Source organism: Xiphophorus hellerii, chromosome 13 (assembly GCF_003331165.1).
Source record: "Xiphophorus hellerii strain 12219 chromosome 13, Xiphophorus_hellerii-4.1, whole genome shotgun sequence".
Classification (NCBI taxonomy): Eukaryota; Metazoa; Chordata; class Actinopteri; order Cyprinodontiformes; family Poeciliidae; genus Xiphophorus; species Xiphophorus hellerii.
Window position 1 is genome coordinate 25,434,673 of NC_045684.1, and position 17,394 is coordinate 25,452,066.

The 17,394-nt window shown below is 38.9% G+C and overlaps 1 protein-coding gene across 11 annotated transcripts; it reads left to right on the forward strand.

Annotated features, from left to right (window-relative positions):
* The first annotated feature begins 1,799 nt into the window (after nucleotides 1-1,799).
* LOC116731980 (uncharacterized) lies at nucleotides 1,800-9,808 on the forward strand. 11 transcript variants are annotated; one of them, XM_032581926.1, is made up of 11 exons: nucleotides 1,800-6,533; nucleotides 6,946-7,057; nucleotides 7,250-7,347; nucleotides 7,547-7,600; nucleotides 7,751-7,831; nucleotides 7,970-8,059; nucleotides 8,152-8,205; nucleotides 8,564-8,608; nucleotides 8,698-8,930; nucleotides 9,321-9,495; nucleotides 9,650-9,808. In XM_032581926.1, the coding sequence occupies exons 1-11, from the start codon at nucleotides 6,296-6,298 to the stop codon at nucleotides 9,778-9,780; spliced, it is 1,311 nt and encodes a 436-aa protein (XP_032437817.1). In that variant the 5' UTR covers nucleotides 1,800-6,295; the 3' UTR covers nucleotides 9,781-9,808. The 11 variants fall into 11 exon arrangements, 5 of the variants coding, with proteins under 5 accessions (XP_032437817.1, XP_032437818.1, XP_032437819.1 ...); XM_032581927.1 differs by having other exon boundaries at nucleotides 7,550-7,600; XM_032581928.1 differs by lacking the exons at nucleotides 7,970-8,059; nucleotides 8,152-8,205.
* Nucleotides 9,809-17,394: the final 7,586 nt, after the last annotated feature.

Consider the following 17,394-nt stretch of genomic DNA (forward strand, 5'->3'; position numbering starts at 1 on the left):
GAGCGTTTCTAGTACACCCATAAATCTGTCGCAAAAGCAACACCCACAAACAACAGCCATGGAGGATACAGCCTCTTCTCTTGGCCCACTGTGGGTTCATTTTGGCGACGGGACGCTGAAACACTATTGTTGTGTTAACTCTGTGTAAAAAGAAGCTGACCTTCCTTGTCACTCCACGATGCGTTCTGGAAGCACGATCTCTACCGTTAGCTTATTAGCACATGCGCTGAAGGAAAAACGTCCGGATCATTCTTAAAATCTACGTCAATAGAGCTTGACATTTATTTAATTTAATTAACAAAACAATGTTATAATGCTGTTAATAAATAATTTAGTTATCAGATCATAATTTAGTAGAAAACTGTGTATTGGACTCACGGAACCGTAAAATATTTATTCAACGCGCCCTTTAGTTGACCAAAAGAAGACCATAATTGTTTTATAATAGTCCCACCTTTTACAATATTAACTAAAGGTGTTATCGGATTATCCCATTACGAAACACTAACTTATTATTTTACATGTACTTATTTTTTCTTTTCAGAGAATAGCAGTCAAAGAAAGTCAGCAAAATGTGATTAAACGGTTTTTATCGTTATTTTTTGTAATTTCCTGTAAATTACGTACTATTTTTACGATTACAATGAAATACAAAAAGATAAAAGAAATAAAATGACGCTCCTGGGAGCATTTCTTTTAGCACATGCGCAAATGGTGCTTCTGTATTTAAGCCTAACTTCGCATCTGAATGCTGAATGTCTCTAGCGCTAATGTCAGAACTCACAGTCCACATTTCTAACGAACTGAATACTAATATTTACTTAAATACAAAACTTATCTAAACAAGAAAACTACAAATTCCCCCTGCCAGCAGGAACTAGTGGTGCAGTCCAATCAGCATGTAAGCCTGCTGAGCCCTGGCCCCCATCCTTTGTTTGGCAACTCCAAGGCAGGTAAGTACCGGTGGGAAAACAAACAGAATTAATCTTAAGCAAACAAAATTAACTTTAAGTTGATATAAATACATATGCTAACTAAATGTGCGTGCTAACAAATAGAACAAATGCATTCAAATCAACTAATAAATGTTTTTATTGAAACTAAAGTGTTGTTGTGTTTATATGAAAAAATAAACTGTGCATAAAAAAAAGAGTTACCGACATCAGAGTGTGGCCATGGATTTGGCCATCACAATCATCAACAGAAATAAAGGCTCTCAAACATCCATCTGTGTCTAACTAATGTACATAATGCGTTTCACTTTTAATTACATAACAACCCATTCAAAAATGTGAATATTACCGAAAATTATCACAAGTGCAGGTTTTTGATCTGGGTGATATGGGCAGTTGCCCACGGCGGCATAAAAAAGGGGGCGCACAAGGACCGAATAAAAATGAGAAATAATTTATTTTGTCATTTGAACCTGAACTGCTTTTCTGTTACTTTTATGAATATGCAGTCAATGGGAAATTGACTAACTACACTCCTAATAAATTTCCTGTCTCCTTGTCAGATTTACATCGCCTTGTTGCAAAAAAAATTTACTTCATCCCCAACTTCTGTTATCACAAAATAACACAGATAAAGCGTAGGAGAATTTTCATTATTATTATCATTATTATTGCTATTTTTTACCTCTCAATGTGTTTCCGAAGGACTATTATCAGAATGTAACATGTCTTTGGTTTTGGGCAAGTTCTACCATATGAACCTTCATGATTCACAAGTATTTGTGTTTTGTGATTATTTTTTAAGTTGTTTATTATTGTTAATAAAGTATTTCCATATTAGTTAGTTGAATTTCTAATTTATTGTGTTGTCCCAGATAGCACATGATGTTAAATCAACGTTGAAAAATAGTTAGAATCGTTGATTTTTGGTTGAAGTCGACAAATGACGGTGGATCAACCATCAAACAACCATCCAATCAAACCGTTGAAACTGTGACATTGAATCAACGTTGTTTTGTGGTTGAAATCTGATCACTGAAATGCCGAAGTCTGATTAATGGTTGATTTCTGGTTGAAGACGACAAATGACGGTGGATCAACCATCAAACAACCATCCACCTCTAGCCAAGTAACCAGTGTTGAAACTGTGTCATTGAATCAATGTTGTTTTGTGGTTGAAATCTAATGACTGAAATGCCGATGTCTGATCAACATCTGATCAATATTGAATCAATGTCAGCTGTTTTGCCTCACCCCTTCCCCTCCTCTCCTCCTCATCAGAGCTCTGGGTCAGAGCATTTTATTACTGAGCGGGGGTTATCACATTTAAATTAAGCACTGTAGAGGATAGTGGGTGCTGATTCCTTTCTGTACATTTTCTTACTTGTTCATAACAATTCTCACTGACTGTGTGTGTGTGATATATTGACACAAAAACATCTACAACTTACTAAAAGGAGTGGAGCGGTCCACCCCCACCGTTTACATGAGTGGGATAGCCCTACCACACAGCTGCTTCGCTGTTGGCTTGTTGGAATATATGTTAATTCAATGTTGAATTACCATCACAAAGGTTGCATGTTTGGTTGAGGTCGACAACTGATGGTGGATCAACTATAAAACAACCATTCAATTCTAGCCAATTAACATCCATTGATTGAAATGCCAAAATTGAATCCAGTGTTTTTCAGCACCGGCACCAGGCACACTGCCCTGCAAGTTTTAGGCATTTCCCTAATTCAGCACACATGATTTTAATTGACATCTAATTAACAGGGTTTTGCTGAACTGAAAACACGCAGGTCAGTTTGATTGAGGACAAGGTTTGGGAAAGAACTACCCAGATAGCACACGATGTTAATTCAATGTTGAATTATTATCACAAAGGTTTCATGTATGTTTGAGGTCGACAATTGATGGTGGATCAACTATAAAACAACCATTCAATTCTAGCCAATTAACTAATGTTGAAACTGTGTCATTAAATCAATGATGTTTTGTGGTTAACATCAAATAAATGAAATGCCGCCAACGTCGAGTCCAGTGTGTTTCAGCACTGGTCCTCCAGGCACTACAAGTTTTAGGCATTTCCCTAATTCAGCACACATGATATTAATTGACATCTGATTAACAGGGTTTTGCTGAACTGAAAACACGCAGGTCAGTTTGATTGAGGACAAGATTTGGGGAAGAACTAGTAATCTAAATGTTCTAAAAGTGGAGGGGTGTTTATTACACCCCTCCACTTCACTCTCACATTCTAACCCCCAACCCCTCTCCCTCCACCCTTCACCTCTCACCTGGCTTGTCTACCCCTCAACCTCCCTCCCCCTTTCTACTCTCCTCCTCTCCTCCTTTGACTCCGGGTGAAACTACTTTTATTTTTTGTGAGGGTTACTCACATTATAATTTAAGTAGTATGTGTTGGTAACATTGGGTTGTAATTCTGTCCTGTACATCTTCTTACTTGTCTGTAAATGTTATGACTGACTATGTATGTGTGATATGTTGACACAAAAACACATAGAAGTCACTAAAAGGAGTTAGGTGGTCCACCTCCCCCATTTCATGACTGGTATGTCCCAACCACATAGCCCCTTTGCAGCAGGATTGGTGCAACCTGTTTCTGAATTTAATTATTCAACCCCCAGCACTTTTGTGGTAAGTGTGGCCAATCTACCTTGATCTTAACCTATTTATTATAAACCAACTGCATTGTGTTGCGCTTAAGTTGCAGCTTGGTAGGGAAATAAGCAGTGATGGCATAATTATGTTGAAAAACTAACTTTAAATCAGATTTTGATAACACTAAAGTTGGGTTGTACACTTTGTGAGGTCTCAGGATGCTTGGTCCTGCTATAGTGAGGCATTTGCTTATGCTGGTATTTTAAAATGAACAGTAACTTTCGCATTATAATAATTGCCTGTCTTGATATGGATCTAATTGTACAAATATGTTTCGGCTTGTTTCATCTTGCATATTAAAATGCAGCATCTTATTCTGAATCTCTTCATCTCCTTTTTTTATTTTTCCAGCTATATTTAAATATAACAGCTTTAAAGAAAGAAGACAATTGTAGGTAAACAGGTGCAGTTTGTCTACATTAGAGTAAAGCACCACCACACTCTTTAAGATGTCGGCTTCTTCTCGGGCTAAAAGACGTAGAGTTAACAAATTATTGAAAGAGACAGAGCAGCAAATCCTCACCGAGTATAAGTTAATAGTTAATGCTAATCCAAGGAAGAAACAGAAGAAATATCATGTTGCAGCCTCTTGTCAGTGCAGGTTGGATGTACTACCTTTTCAAGATATTTCAGACTTGCCACTAAACAGACGACTAACTATCAGTGCTGTGAATGAAAATACTGACTTGCCAGGTGAGTCAGAAGCACATTTTGAAAGTATAGTGGAGGATGAGCTTGACAGTGATGACAATAATGATTTGCTCAGGATAAGTTTAAAGTATTGGGCAACATCCTATTCAATCTCTCTGGTTGCACTGTCATCTTTGCTGTCTATTTTGACAATGTTTCACCCTACCCTACCAAAAGATGGGAGAACATTGCTTGGAACACCCAGAAATGTGCCCATCACTACAATTCAAGGGGGAGATTATTATCATTTTGGAATAGTCAAAGGGGTGCTTTCACGGTTGGCATGTTTGTGTGTACCATCAACTATGACTACTATTAATATCCAGTTTAATATAGATGGCTTACCTTTATTTAAAAGTTCCAAACTTCAGTTTTGGCCCATACTTGGATGTCTGACATGTGACTACACAAAGTCCCCATTTGTTGTAGGCATTTTTTGTGGTCTAAGCAAGCCAGTGAGTGTTTTTGAGTACCTGGCTCAGTTTGTCAAAGATCTTCAGAATGTATTGTGTAATGGCATTATTTATAATGGTAAGCAATTTAATGTAGAAATTTCTGCCTTTATTTGTGATGCGCCGGCAAGAGCTTATATTAAGCAGGTCAAAGGATTCAATGGCTATTCAGGTTGTGACAAATGCTTTCAGGAGGGTGTATGGATGAATAAAATGACATTTCCTGAAACAAAGCATAAACTTAGGACAGACTCCAGTTTCTCTGACATGGTTGATGAGGAACATCACATTGGAAAGAGCCCTTTATCTGGTTTAGTTAAGATGGTTTCTATGTTTCCACCAGATTACATGCATGTCTGTTGTCTCGGAGTTACAAGGAAAATGCTTCATATATGGTTAAAGGGGAAACATTTAGCAACAAAGTTTCCTTCCCAAACTGCAGCAGGCATTTCAGATAAACTCCTAAAGCTACGTTTCTACACGCCTTCTGAGTTTAACCGTAAACCAAGGGGACTGTCGGAGATAGATCGGTGGAAAGCTACTGAGTTCCGATCCTTCATGTTATATTGGGGTCCTGTTGTTTTGAAGGATTCACTCCCCAGTGAGCTGTATGACAATTTTATGTTGTTTTCCGTTGGAATGTACATGTTGCTGTCCCCTAGTATATCTGAGGAAATGTTAGCCTTTGCACAAAAGTTGATGGTTGCTTTTGTTGAACACTTTGGGGAATTATATGGAAAAGATGAAATTGTGTACAATATACACCAGCTTACTCATTTGGCTGAAGAATACAGGAGGTTCGGCAATCTAGATAATATATCAGGATTTCCTTTTGAGAATTGTCTTGGTCAAATTAAGCATCTTCTACGCAAGCCACATCAAACACTACAACAGGTAGTTAAAAGGTTGTCTGAAACCTCACATGTTGGACCCACATGTTCTAGAGATTATCCAAAGTTGCTTAACATCCACATTGATGGTCCAGTCCCCACACAGTTTATTTCTTCACAACAGTACAGGAAGGTCTCCACTCATCGGTTTACTTTGTCCACAAAGAAAGGAGACAATTGTGTTGAAGTTGGAGATGGATTTGCATTAATAGAGAATATTATTAAATCAGAAGAGGATACATATATAATCGTCAGAATGTACGGACACAAACAGCCATATTACATGTATCCCTGTGAATCATCATACATTGGCACATACAAAGTCAGTGGCTTGAAAGAAAATATAGGGGTAGTTGGACTGGCCTCTATCAAGCGCAAATGCCTTCTCTGTCCAGACATGGATGGTGCCATTGTAATACCACTACTTCATTTAGCATAGTCATGCTGCCCTGCCAAAGTGCAGTATCTGTAACTGAGATGTATATCATGGCATAAATTACCTAAAAATAACATTTATCTAATTCTTACCTGTGCAAATAACATGTTTGACTGGCCAAAAACTACAATGTCTGTAGTGCACTTTGGCTTTGAAGAGTGAAATGGGGATGACCTGTAAGGAGATATCATGAGTAGTTCTCATTTCATCCCTAGCCCTTCGAAGATGAGTAGAGAGGCACTGTGGTCAGTTGTACAGTTCCCAAATGGTGGGACAGCAGTAGTTCTAGAGAGCTGGTTTAAAGCTGAGGAACAGACGCTGTTATGGCCCCCAAAACACATAACACTCAAGAAAGCCCTTCGAGACGGAATGCAACCAGACGACAAATGGATCACCTATACGGATGTACGAGTCCTCATTACGTGTGGTGAGTAACTGGTGCAACACATGCACAGCTGTTCTACACAGTCGTGCTGTCATGTTATAGATAAATCAGCTCAATATTTCCTTCTTTTCAAGTATGTTTATCTATTGGGACATGACATTACAGATGCAAAAGTTTGTTTAGGAGGCTACATTAAACCAAGTAAACAATATATATAATTATAATAAAGCGCTGGTACCTCAGAGGTCCAGCTGAGATGTTTTGTGTATGTAAAATCAGAGAAGACAAATGTGAGGAGGCAAATAGTGATTGGCCAGAATGAGATGATGTATGATAGTAGCGCTTCACACAGGTGTGATTGTTCTGTTTTTTGGGAGTTGGGAAGGAGCTGTTAGGGTAGTTCTGCACTGGACTGCAGACATGCAAATTGGCATTTACCCTCTGCTCTTTACAGAGACCCTTGATGAGGCGAAAAAACGAGAGACAAAATATAACACCACAATGTGTCCAACATCTGAAATTGAATCTCATGATGAAGGAGCTATCCGCCAAAAAAGAATATCCAGGTACATTACTAACTTTATCACAGTGATAACTTTCCCTAGGGCGTTGCAACTAGAAAATAACAACCACTGCTAAAAGGATGGCTCAAAGTGGCCAGAGTGTCCATGTATTCAGACGGTAGCCTTGACTAATAAGTGTAGTATCTTAACTACAGTTGTAATATTCATATAGTGTATTATCATAATGTTTTGTAGGCCAAATCAGCAGTTTATGCATTCTGATTCTGAAGACCATCAGAGTAGCAGTGCAAAAAGAAAGCGTTTTGCCAAACCACCTGATGTTGGATGTCCAGGTATTGTTTCCTTTATATTGACACTATGCTCACTTCTACACAGTCAAAAAAGGAATTACATATAACAGTGTACCAATAAAAGGACATTTTAATTTGATTGAAATTGTGTTTCTTGCTGAAATTGTGTATAGTTTTAGCACTTAGAGCTAAAACTGATTGTGTATAGTTTTAGCTCTTAATTATTTCCTATTTTTCTTAGTAGATCTTGTTGCTAGCAACTACCAACAATCACTAGCTGATGAAGTTCTTAATGGTGAGTCGTCAAGCAGTCTCATAAGACTGTGATGTCAAAGCAATGCTTTAAATATAGAGCAGTCAGCTGAATGTAAGTCTCACATTTTCTCATATGGAAGGTTACAGTAATAACCTCACTGCTTTGTGTATTTCCTACTTTGTGTTCAAGCTGAGATGCCAGGTTTTGCTACAGCCCACTGTGTCCAGTACCACAAGTTGCAGAATCCACAGCGACAAAGTACAAGTATTGGTATGATACTGTACTCTTTCAGTAATAGTGATGGGTATCTTAGTGATTCTGGCTAATTAGTTAGTTTGATCAAACATTTAGATTATGTATCTTGTGTTTACACTTGTAAACTATTGCGAAATGTAACTATATCTACAGGGTTGTCTGGATGCAGCTCAAGGCAGTATAACCATCGCCCTGGTCTCTCACAATGTGCACAAAATAGGCTGCCATTGGATATATCACAGAGTAACCCACTTTACTACATACATATACAGTGATCTGTGTTGACTAATGAATTCACTTTAGCTAAGTTTTTGCATTTCTTATTCACTTAAAAGCAAACTCCGACCAGAATGATGTATTGGATTCAGCGCCTAATCAAGGTTTCGAAGGTATCAAGACAGTCATCCAACATTTGTAGACATTTTGTGATCTGAATGTGTGAGGTTGTGTCTATATTTGAACTGTGGTCATTGCTCACATCTGTGTGAGCAATGACACCAACTCTTTAAATGCTTTGACACTTATGCATTATTTTTTAAAGGCAAACATAACACAAAGCCCTGACAGTATTTTCTTTTTGCCATTGTGATCTTGTGTATTCCACTCATCAGAGTTCTCTCCTGATTAGATGCAGAAATGTCCTTATCTATAAAAGATCTGTAGGAAACATTTCACACCTAAAGAAAGTCGGTGTCATTTTGGCACCTAACCTTTAAACTTCTGTGCATGAATATTTGTGTTTTGCAGATGCAACCACACAAAGGGCCAGCAATAATGGGCAGCTTTTGAGAGGCAAGTCTATTGGACATAATGTATTTGTAATGTGTCATTTTCAGGTTATTTTGATGTTGCACTTAAAGATTTTTAATGTTCTCCTGAAGACCTCGCTATCCATAAGATGACATCGATGCTTGCTGAAGCTCTTGTGATTGTGAAGGATCTATCCAGAGATGTCCAATTCATTAAGAACAATTTGGCTCAGAGTAACATTACACCAGGTAGCACACAAGGACCAGCAAACCTTGTACTCCCCTTCCAGCTGCCAATTGAAAGTGAAGAAGATTTCAGTAAAGCAGAGTCATTACTGATTGAAGAGACAGTGCGTCAAAAGATGGTAATTCATTTGAAAGACTGATCAGCATCAATGTAGATTATGTCAGTGTGAGTCTTTTTCTAAGGGCAAAATGTTAGCTCTTTAGCTACTTGAACACAAATTGTAATCTACAAGTTCTGAACATGTCACAGAGCTTGTAGATGTGCTATTTATGAAACATTTTGCAATTATTCACATAGATGATTTAAATTTTGACCTAACCCAAATTGGGACCAGGATGGTTAATAACGCTAATATCCATGACCATGAATGAACACTATGGAGTGGAATATCAGTGCATAAGCATAAATACAGTATCAAAACAAGGTTATGTCTCTGCTGTGTTTTTAATTTACATGATATAATGCTGCTGTGTAATGCTATGCCTTCATGTACTTGTCTCTGATGTAGATTGCTCGACTGGCTCTAGTAGGAGGCACCAATTCAGCCAACATGATAAGAAGAATGTTGACAACTTGTATGAGAAATGCCCTGGCAAGTCAGTTCAACTGGGCTGGGAAGAAACATAGGCATTCCCAGAGTAAAAAGCCATTCAAGGACACAATCCTGCAAGAGTGCATATTAGGTGAGCTTCCTCTACTGGAAAAGGGCTTTGAATTTTAATTGTAGGAAATGAGACTGTTGGTGAATCAGAATCTAAACAAAGTGAGGATAGGGGATAATAAGAAATTTTATGTGAGATACCCTCCATCGTAATGATGTTCTTTTGTGTCTTTCAGTTGCTGCTCGTCAATTCGAACCAGGCCTAACTGATCAAAATTACAGCGAAACAGTAAAGAAATGGTTTCGCTATGCACCAGACCGGGAGGGAGGCATTGAAAGGCAACCAAAGGGACGGCCAGAAGACTGAAATTAAATAAAATATTTAAGCAATGCCATGGTGTTTTTATGTGGTTTATTTCAGGATGATGGTTATGATGGTTGAATAAACATTGATTGAATGCAGAATCAGCACAAATGTGCGTGCAGAACCACGTTCAGATGAAGGTTGAATCAACGTTGATTCCTAACCTATTCAATGTAGAATCAACCGACATATGTGTGCAGAACCACAGTCAGATGACTGTCGAAGCAACATTGATTCAATGTAGAATCAAGACAATTCCGGATGCAGATCCACGTTCAGATGAGTGTTGAAGCAACATTGATTCAATGTAGAATCAACGGAAATATGTGTGCAGAACCACAGTCAGATGACTGTCGAAGCAACATTGATTCAATGTAGAATCAACGGAAATATGTGTGCAGAACCACAGTCAAATGAGTATTTAATCAACATTGATTCAATGTAGAATCAACGGAAATATGTGTGCAGAACCACAGTCAAATGAGTGTTGAATCAACATTGATTCAATGTAGGACCAACAGAAATCCGGATGCAGATCCACGTTCAGATGATGGTTGACTCAACATTGATATAATGTAGAATCAACATTGATTCATAACTGATTCAATGTACTATCAACACAAATATGCATACAAGTTGACATACAGATGATGGTTGAATCAACATTGATATAATGTCAGTTATGGTTGAAACCCTAACGTTGATTCAACATACAAGTCACCGACCACTTTCAATGTTGTTTCAATGTCAGCGTTCAACGTTGATTCAATGTTTCTGGCTGACATTGATTCAATGTTGTTTCAATCATTCTGTGCTATCTGGGGTGTTTTCCATACATTTCATTCCTATTTTAAGTTTGGCCTGCAGCCTGGCCACAGGGAAACAAACAGAGAAGGCAGAAACATTGATCAGATTAGGCATATTTTGTCTTTTCAACAAATGTCTTAGTTTTTGGACAACTGCAGTGTAAAGATTATAAAGAAATGAAGTTCTTTGATTTTAAAAATCTTTTCCTCATGGACATCAACAATCATGATCATTAGAAACTGGATGTTTTATGCTGATCAAGATAAACACAATCTTACTAATTAGTAAGGCACCATGGTGACAACGTTTGCCTGGGAAGTGAATTCTGGTGTCAGGGAAATACAAAGCAGTCGTGTTGCTACAAAGGGATTGTGATAAGACACAGTAATTATAAACATGTCCTTTTTTCTCACCTGTAATCCTCTTTTTTCCCTTTATCTCACCTTGTAAAGATCTTGTTGGGAACACAGTTGCAGCATGATAGCAATTAAAGCTGGATTCGAGGCACTTCCTGTTGAAACGCTTTGATTCTAGCCTTGCCAATTAGGGTTAACTGGATTATTTCTCCCCCGTTTATCTTCTAATTCTTCACATCAGTAGAATATTCCCTCAGCGGGATCTCATCCCATTCTGCCTGCTCTCTGGGGGCCGAGGACATGGCAAATGAGGCTAGAAGCACGATGAGGGACAACAACAGCTGCAAACAACTTCGTCCTTTGATGCGTTTGACTAAAGGGGGCAGTGGGGTAATCATTCTCTAGAAATTTGGTGCTGACAAACCTGGTGCAGACATTGTGCCTGTTAGAAAATGTGTGCGTTAAGGTTGTTTTCACACCTGATCGTCCGGTAGTGTTGATTTGATTGGGAAACAAAGTCGTACCTTTTGCTACATTTTCAGCTGCTGCGGTTCTCTTTCACACTGTACTGTGTTATTTCAGCCAAACGCTTTGAAAGACCTGTTCCCCTCCTCGTCTGTGGTGGCGCTGCACCAAGAACCACCGAAAAAAATGACACAAAAACCTCTGAAGAAGACACTGAGCGCAACTTCTTTCTTCACAAAGAATAAGCAAATGAAGTGGTGTCAGATTTTAGTGGTTGTAGGATTTCTCTTTTGTCTTTGGTAAAAGACTTTGAATCATTTGACCCGATAGCACTAGGCTAGTGCTTTGGTTGTATTTACCCAGAATGCCCCGTGCTGTACTTCATTTCCTGCCTCTGGAGAGATCTCCAGTCTGATTGGCATTCACAGATGCATTCGAACCATGCCAGAGATCACTTCAACCAAACTGAACCCAAATACATGACTCATTAAGGATGCATTATCTGCTCTCTCAAGTGGAGTATGTACGTGTAGCTGTTTGTACCTTGTGTCTCTGTGCTGAACTGTTGACCTATCCTGGGTGTACAACGCCTTTTGTTCATTGACTGATTTCTACATGCTATTGGAAATACTTCGTTTTCATCTACAGTGATGATGGAGAACATCTAAACTTTGGTAGAAAATACATCCAGCGACGTGTGAAGATGTAAAGGTGATGACAGAGATATTGCTGTTCCAACGGCAGGTTCAGCTCCTCTGTCTTGATTGATTTGGCTAATCGACCAATATAAAACGGGGAAGTGAAAATCAAACAAGTTTATGCAAGCAAGTTTTTATCAAGTGGATGACGTAGTAAAGTGAGCAGCATGACAAAAAGCTGTTTGTCATGAAACGGTATGAGTTGGTGATGGCAGCAGAGGGGAGACCCAGGATGTGAAAAAATAAATGTTTTTAATGAATAATGTCCAACAAGTACTCAGTCCACCAAATCCAAAAGCCAGGCAGCACGGCCGAGCGGAAGCCTGGGCTTGACGCCGGTAGCAACCGGTACACGAAGGATGGGAGAGAGACTGGGCACACGGACAACAGGGAACAGGACGCCAAGTGAGACGACAGCTAGACAAGGACCCGACACAGACACACAGGTGACACTAAATATACAGGTGGTAATCAGGGAACGGGAAACACCTGGGGACTAATCAAAGGGAGACAGGACAACACGGAGACACAGATACACAGGAAACTCAAAATAAACACACAGAAAAACACGGAACATGACACTGTTAATATGTTTGGGATGTAAATAAACCACGATCAAAGGCTGATGTGATTCAATTGATTTAATTTTCCAGGTTTTCATTATTTCATTTTCAGGACACATTTTCCTTAATCCAGTCTAGACTCTATAGTTGACTGGTTAATCCCCAGTAACCAGTTTTTTATTAACTGGTTACTAGGAATGTAGTTCTTTTAAAAAAGCAGTTAAAGACGACATAAGAGGGATGTTTAAGACATTTTACTGCTGGCAAATATGCTATGTCCCTGGGACGGTTGTGTACAGCACATGAAATTTCTGGCAAGCTTCAATCATTCTTTCACAAACAAGCTAACGCATTACACACGTCAAGGCCAAACATGGGCAATCGGGCAAAATCAGTATCCGATTGATTAAAACTTCCAGGAAGTAATCGTTTCTCAATAGCCAAGGGTCCAGAAGCTCTGGACGAAGCAGAGCGTATTACGATTATATTTAAAATGTACTGAGATGGTACATGTTCTAAAAAGTTTGAGAATCACTGGCTCAGAGGGTCTGTGTGTGGGCGGACTTCATTTTGAGAACTTAAAAGCATTCCCATTTAAATCACAATCCTGAATATGTAAGTGTTGAACTCCAGCCTTCATTTACCTGACTGAGAGTAACCCTACTGTAAGGTTATGTTTCCACGGTACAGATATGACTCCAGCAGCTCAATACTGTATAAATTATGCAACAACACAGTCTGAGACTATTGATCTAATACGCCAAAACAGTCTTAGTTGAAAAGATAGCAAGAAACCAACTTTTACTTACTCTTTTCCAGGTGCATTCCTTTAGCAGAGAGTGTTTCTCCTCTTCCTTTTCTTCAGTTTAACCTGTAGCATTGTGCAGGCGCCTGTGCATATTTAGGATTCAAGTCTATTGACAAGTCATCACCTGGAACCACTTCATTTTGTGACGCCGCTTGACTTTTAAAGTTCCTCCCTCTTCTTTTTTTTTGTACTACCGAGGAGACTAAAACGAGGCTGTGGCTTCAGAATTAGCAGTATAGCTTCCAGAATCTGCAGGAAATATTTACTTTCCTTCGTTTTACTTCATGTGCCTCGTCAAAGGCGGTGTCCTCCGGTGCGTTCAATGACGGTGTTTAATTATTGTTATTATCGATGAGAACCCCCTTCGTCAAAATAATGAGTTAATAATTTGCATTTACAACATTGTCATGTTTGACAATGAAAATTTTTTTTATTCTAAATTTATTTATGTTTTAACGTGAGGTACAAGATAAAAACAGTATAATAGTGACATAGACAGAGTACCATTAACATAAAAACAACACACCCAATCACACAGACATACATGAAATGGATCAAGTCAAAAATGACTATACTATGGTAGCGGACAGAAACAGAGATGCATCAAAAAATACCTAAATAATATATAGATCTATCTCTCAATCCACACACACACTTAAAAAGGAAAAAAAGTCAGGTGCCAGGGGATTCTTATGTCAATAAAAAAAAAGTTGAAGAAAGAAAAAGAAATATTGATAAGAATGATAATCACCAGCAACATATGTAACACCGTTTCAGTCTGGGATACTAAGGAAATTGATCTTTCTGAGAGTTCTGAACAAAGGGCTCCACAAAAATTCAGTTGTAGAGCCTCTTAAAGTAAAACGAATTTTTTCCAGTTTAATGCAATACAGCGTCTCTTTAAACCAATGGACATGTGGAGATTGAGGATACTTCCATTTCATTATAATCACTCTTTATGCCAAAAAAGTCAAGAAAGCTAACGAGGATTTTTGAACAGAGGACAAGACGGGCCGGGGAGGCGCAACTCCAAACAAAGCAGTCAGTGGGGTTCAGCTCCAATTCCTTGTCAAAAATATCTGACAGAAACCCTTTTTTTTATTCTAAAGATCCAGATATCACCAGTGACCTTTTTTTCCCCGTCAAGGTGTGAAAAGCGCGTAACAGATCCAGCGCTCTGTGCGGGTTGCTGATGTGTGCGTTCGGAACAGTGAAACAGGGGAGACTCCAAGGTTACACGCATCATCAAGAGTGACAAAGAAGCGTGATGGGGCCCTCTTATATCTGCAGATTTTGTTCCCTTTCAACCTTGGCAGGCCTTGAAGTGCTATCCCTGCATGACTGGCAGCAAGAAAGTAGTCTTTGGTTTGGAATGACAAGCTCAAAGAGATTAGAAAGTGGCTGTTTGAGATTTTTTCCCCCCTCTGGGTTCTTTTTTTTTTTGCATAGTAATGTAAAGCCTCTTGAAAGCAAAGCTACTGTTTGTTCCAGGGAAACAGAATCCATATTCACTAGATTTCATGTCTTTCTTTTCCCAAGTCATTGGGAACAAAAAAAGAAAGAAAAAAAAATCAATGAAGAAGAAAATCTAGATGTGATTTAAGGTATGTGTTGTCTGAGGTAAATTATCTAGAACAACCTGACTTTTAACCCATGATAATAATCACATTGCAAGAGTGAGAGAGAGAGACATTTTTTTTATATAAAAATTAGTTTTTTTTACATATGTGTTGAAACTGTCAGCATGTCGTGAAAGTTTATTGTGAAAAGGTTTTTAGCTCTTTTACCTTTTCCCAGTGCTAACAACCCATCAGAACCAGCAGGTGGGTCTTAGCGCTGCCAATCATGCTTGTGTACGTGCTGCTCAATGTGTTCACAGTGGAGAAGCAACTCACCATTCCAAGAGAAACATTTGTCCGCCATCACCAGTGGCCATGCTAACTAGCCTTAGCATCCATGCTAGCATCCACTCTGTTATCCGTAAGTCACTGAGGATTATTGACAGCACTAAGACCCGCCTCCTGGCACTGATTGGCGGTTTCTAGTTAGCGCTGGGAGAATGCAGGGGAGCTCATTTTTTTCACAGACAGACTTTCACGACATAGTGACAGTTCCAACAAATATGTAAAAATAAAATACGTCTAAAAAGAAAAAAGTTAAAAGCGAGTTTATGTGTTGAAACAGCAACTTAAGACTATCCCTGCCAAGACAAAATATTTGCTGCCAAAAGAAAAACTGAATAGGAGTGACTGCAGAAGTGATAGTGTTAAGTACTAAAAAAAACAACTAAATCACAATTCTGGTGTGAATCGTGTTATACCGGTTGATGTAGTTTTTTGTTTTCCTACATGACGTTGACTTTAAAGTGTTGGACACACTCAGTTAACTCCAGTGTAATGTCTTTGTCCCTTTTTACTACTCACACCACTGTGGGTTCAGCAAGTCAACTGATTGCATAAATGACTTTCCCTGGAGTAATAAAGTCATTTGCACTGTCTTGGTCAACAGAGCTGTGAAGTGAGGCCTCCATTTATTCTTCTCCTATCTTTATTTGGTGCGGTTGTCAACGTCTCTGCTCCCCCCAAACATCCTTTATGCTGCAGAAGCAGGTCCTGCCTGGTGAACAGCAGCTGAATGGCCAGCTGTCTCCTCTCTTCTCAACTAGCCCCCGTATGCAGTTTGTCCTCCGTCACACTCCTGCAGCGGATCACACACTCCAAAAGCTGCCGGATTAAAAGAAACAACTCGGTTTGGGTTATTTTGGGTTATGGTGTTATGTCACGTTCTGCCCGAGTGCAGTCAGGCGGGAGAGTTTGAACACCTTCCACAATTTTGAAAAGACTTGGGGTTCACACTGAGCAGGTTCCAAGAGATTTTAGTTTCGCACCTGAAAGACTGGGGATCACAGGTTTACCAAGTCCACCTGCTAGGGGATCATAGACTGTTTATCGGACCATCTGAAGCCAAACGGATTGAGAACTTCCACAAGAATTTGATCCAAAGTGTGAAAGAGCAAAACAAGCAAATGAAAAATAAAAACAGAAGGTGGCGGTAATACGAGATATTCCCAAGATTTGGAAGTGAAGTTAAGGTTGAAAGAGAGGCTATTCAGAATGTCTAACAGAACAAGTACATTTCTCAAATAAAAATTTTATTTGGATAGTGTTGGCAGTGTTTTTTGGGGATTTCTTTTCATGTGAGAAATTTAGTAAGTTCTGGAATGATTTTTGATGTTGCCTTTCATATTGTTAGTTCTATTTTTGGACTTTTAGTATATTTTAGAGAAAAACTTCTAGGAAGTGTATCAAACTACATTTAATTTTTTTAAATTTATATTTCATTTTTAATATTATCTTAATAAGTATATCCACTTGGTAACATGCTAAAGATATTTCAGAAAAATAGAGCATATTTAAAAGAATTTTTTTTTCTTACAGATTCACCTGTTTCCATTTCCTGCTCTCAGTTTCTGCAAAAACACCACAGATCCCAACAACCAGCAGGAAAACGCAGATTGCAGACTCTGTGTTGTGTGACAGTCACTAACCGTCCCAGGATTCCCCATCAACCTCAGCAGCGCCTCCAGGACCGTCGGTGCAGATCTCTGATCCAAAGAGTAGTTTTTAGTTTCCCGTCTCTCTGTATGACATGAATTTCACAAACAGTGAGCACCCCCAGCTGTATTTCTAGTTTTAACGCGACACCAAGTCGTTGTTTACATGCCTGCAAATGGACGCGCTGGGGAGCCACACAATGAGATCTGAGGAGGAAACATGGAAGTCATGGTGAGAAGATAACGGTTAGCAGGATCCTTGGATGCAAATAAAAACAAGGATTCTTTTACTCTTTTGTGCTTCGGTGTCGAGATCTGCATATTTTGAGTCTTGAATTTTGAACTCCAACTAGTAAATGTAATTAGA

What these genes read in the sequence shown, in the direction of transcription:
- LOC116731980 (XM_032581926.1), top strand. Translation starts at nt 6,296, where the DNA reads ATGAGTAGTTCTCATTTCATCCCTAGCCCTTCGAAGATGAGTAGAGAG. An exon ending in TAATGGGCAGCTTTTGAGAG is followed by an intron (nt 8,609 to 8,697) that starts GCAAGTCTATTG and finishes GTTCTCCTGAAG; the next exon opens with ACCTCGCTATCCATAAGATG. An exon ending in AGACAGTGCGTCAAAAGATG is followed by an intron (nt 8,931 to 9,320) that starts GTAATTCATTTG and finishes TCTCTGATGTAG; the next exon opens with ATTGCTCGACTGGCTCTAGT.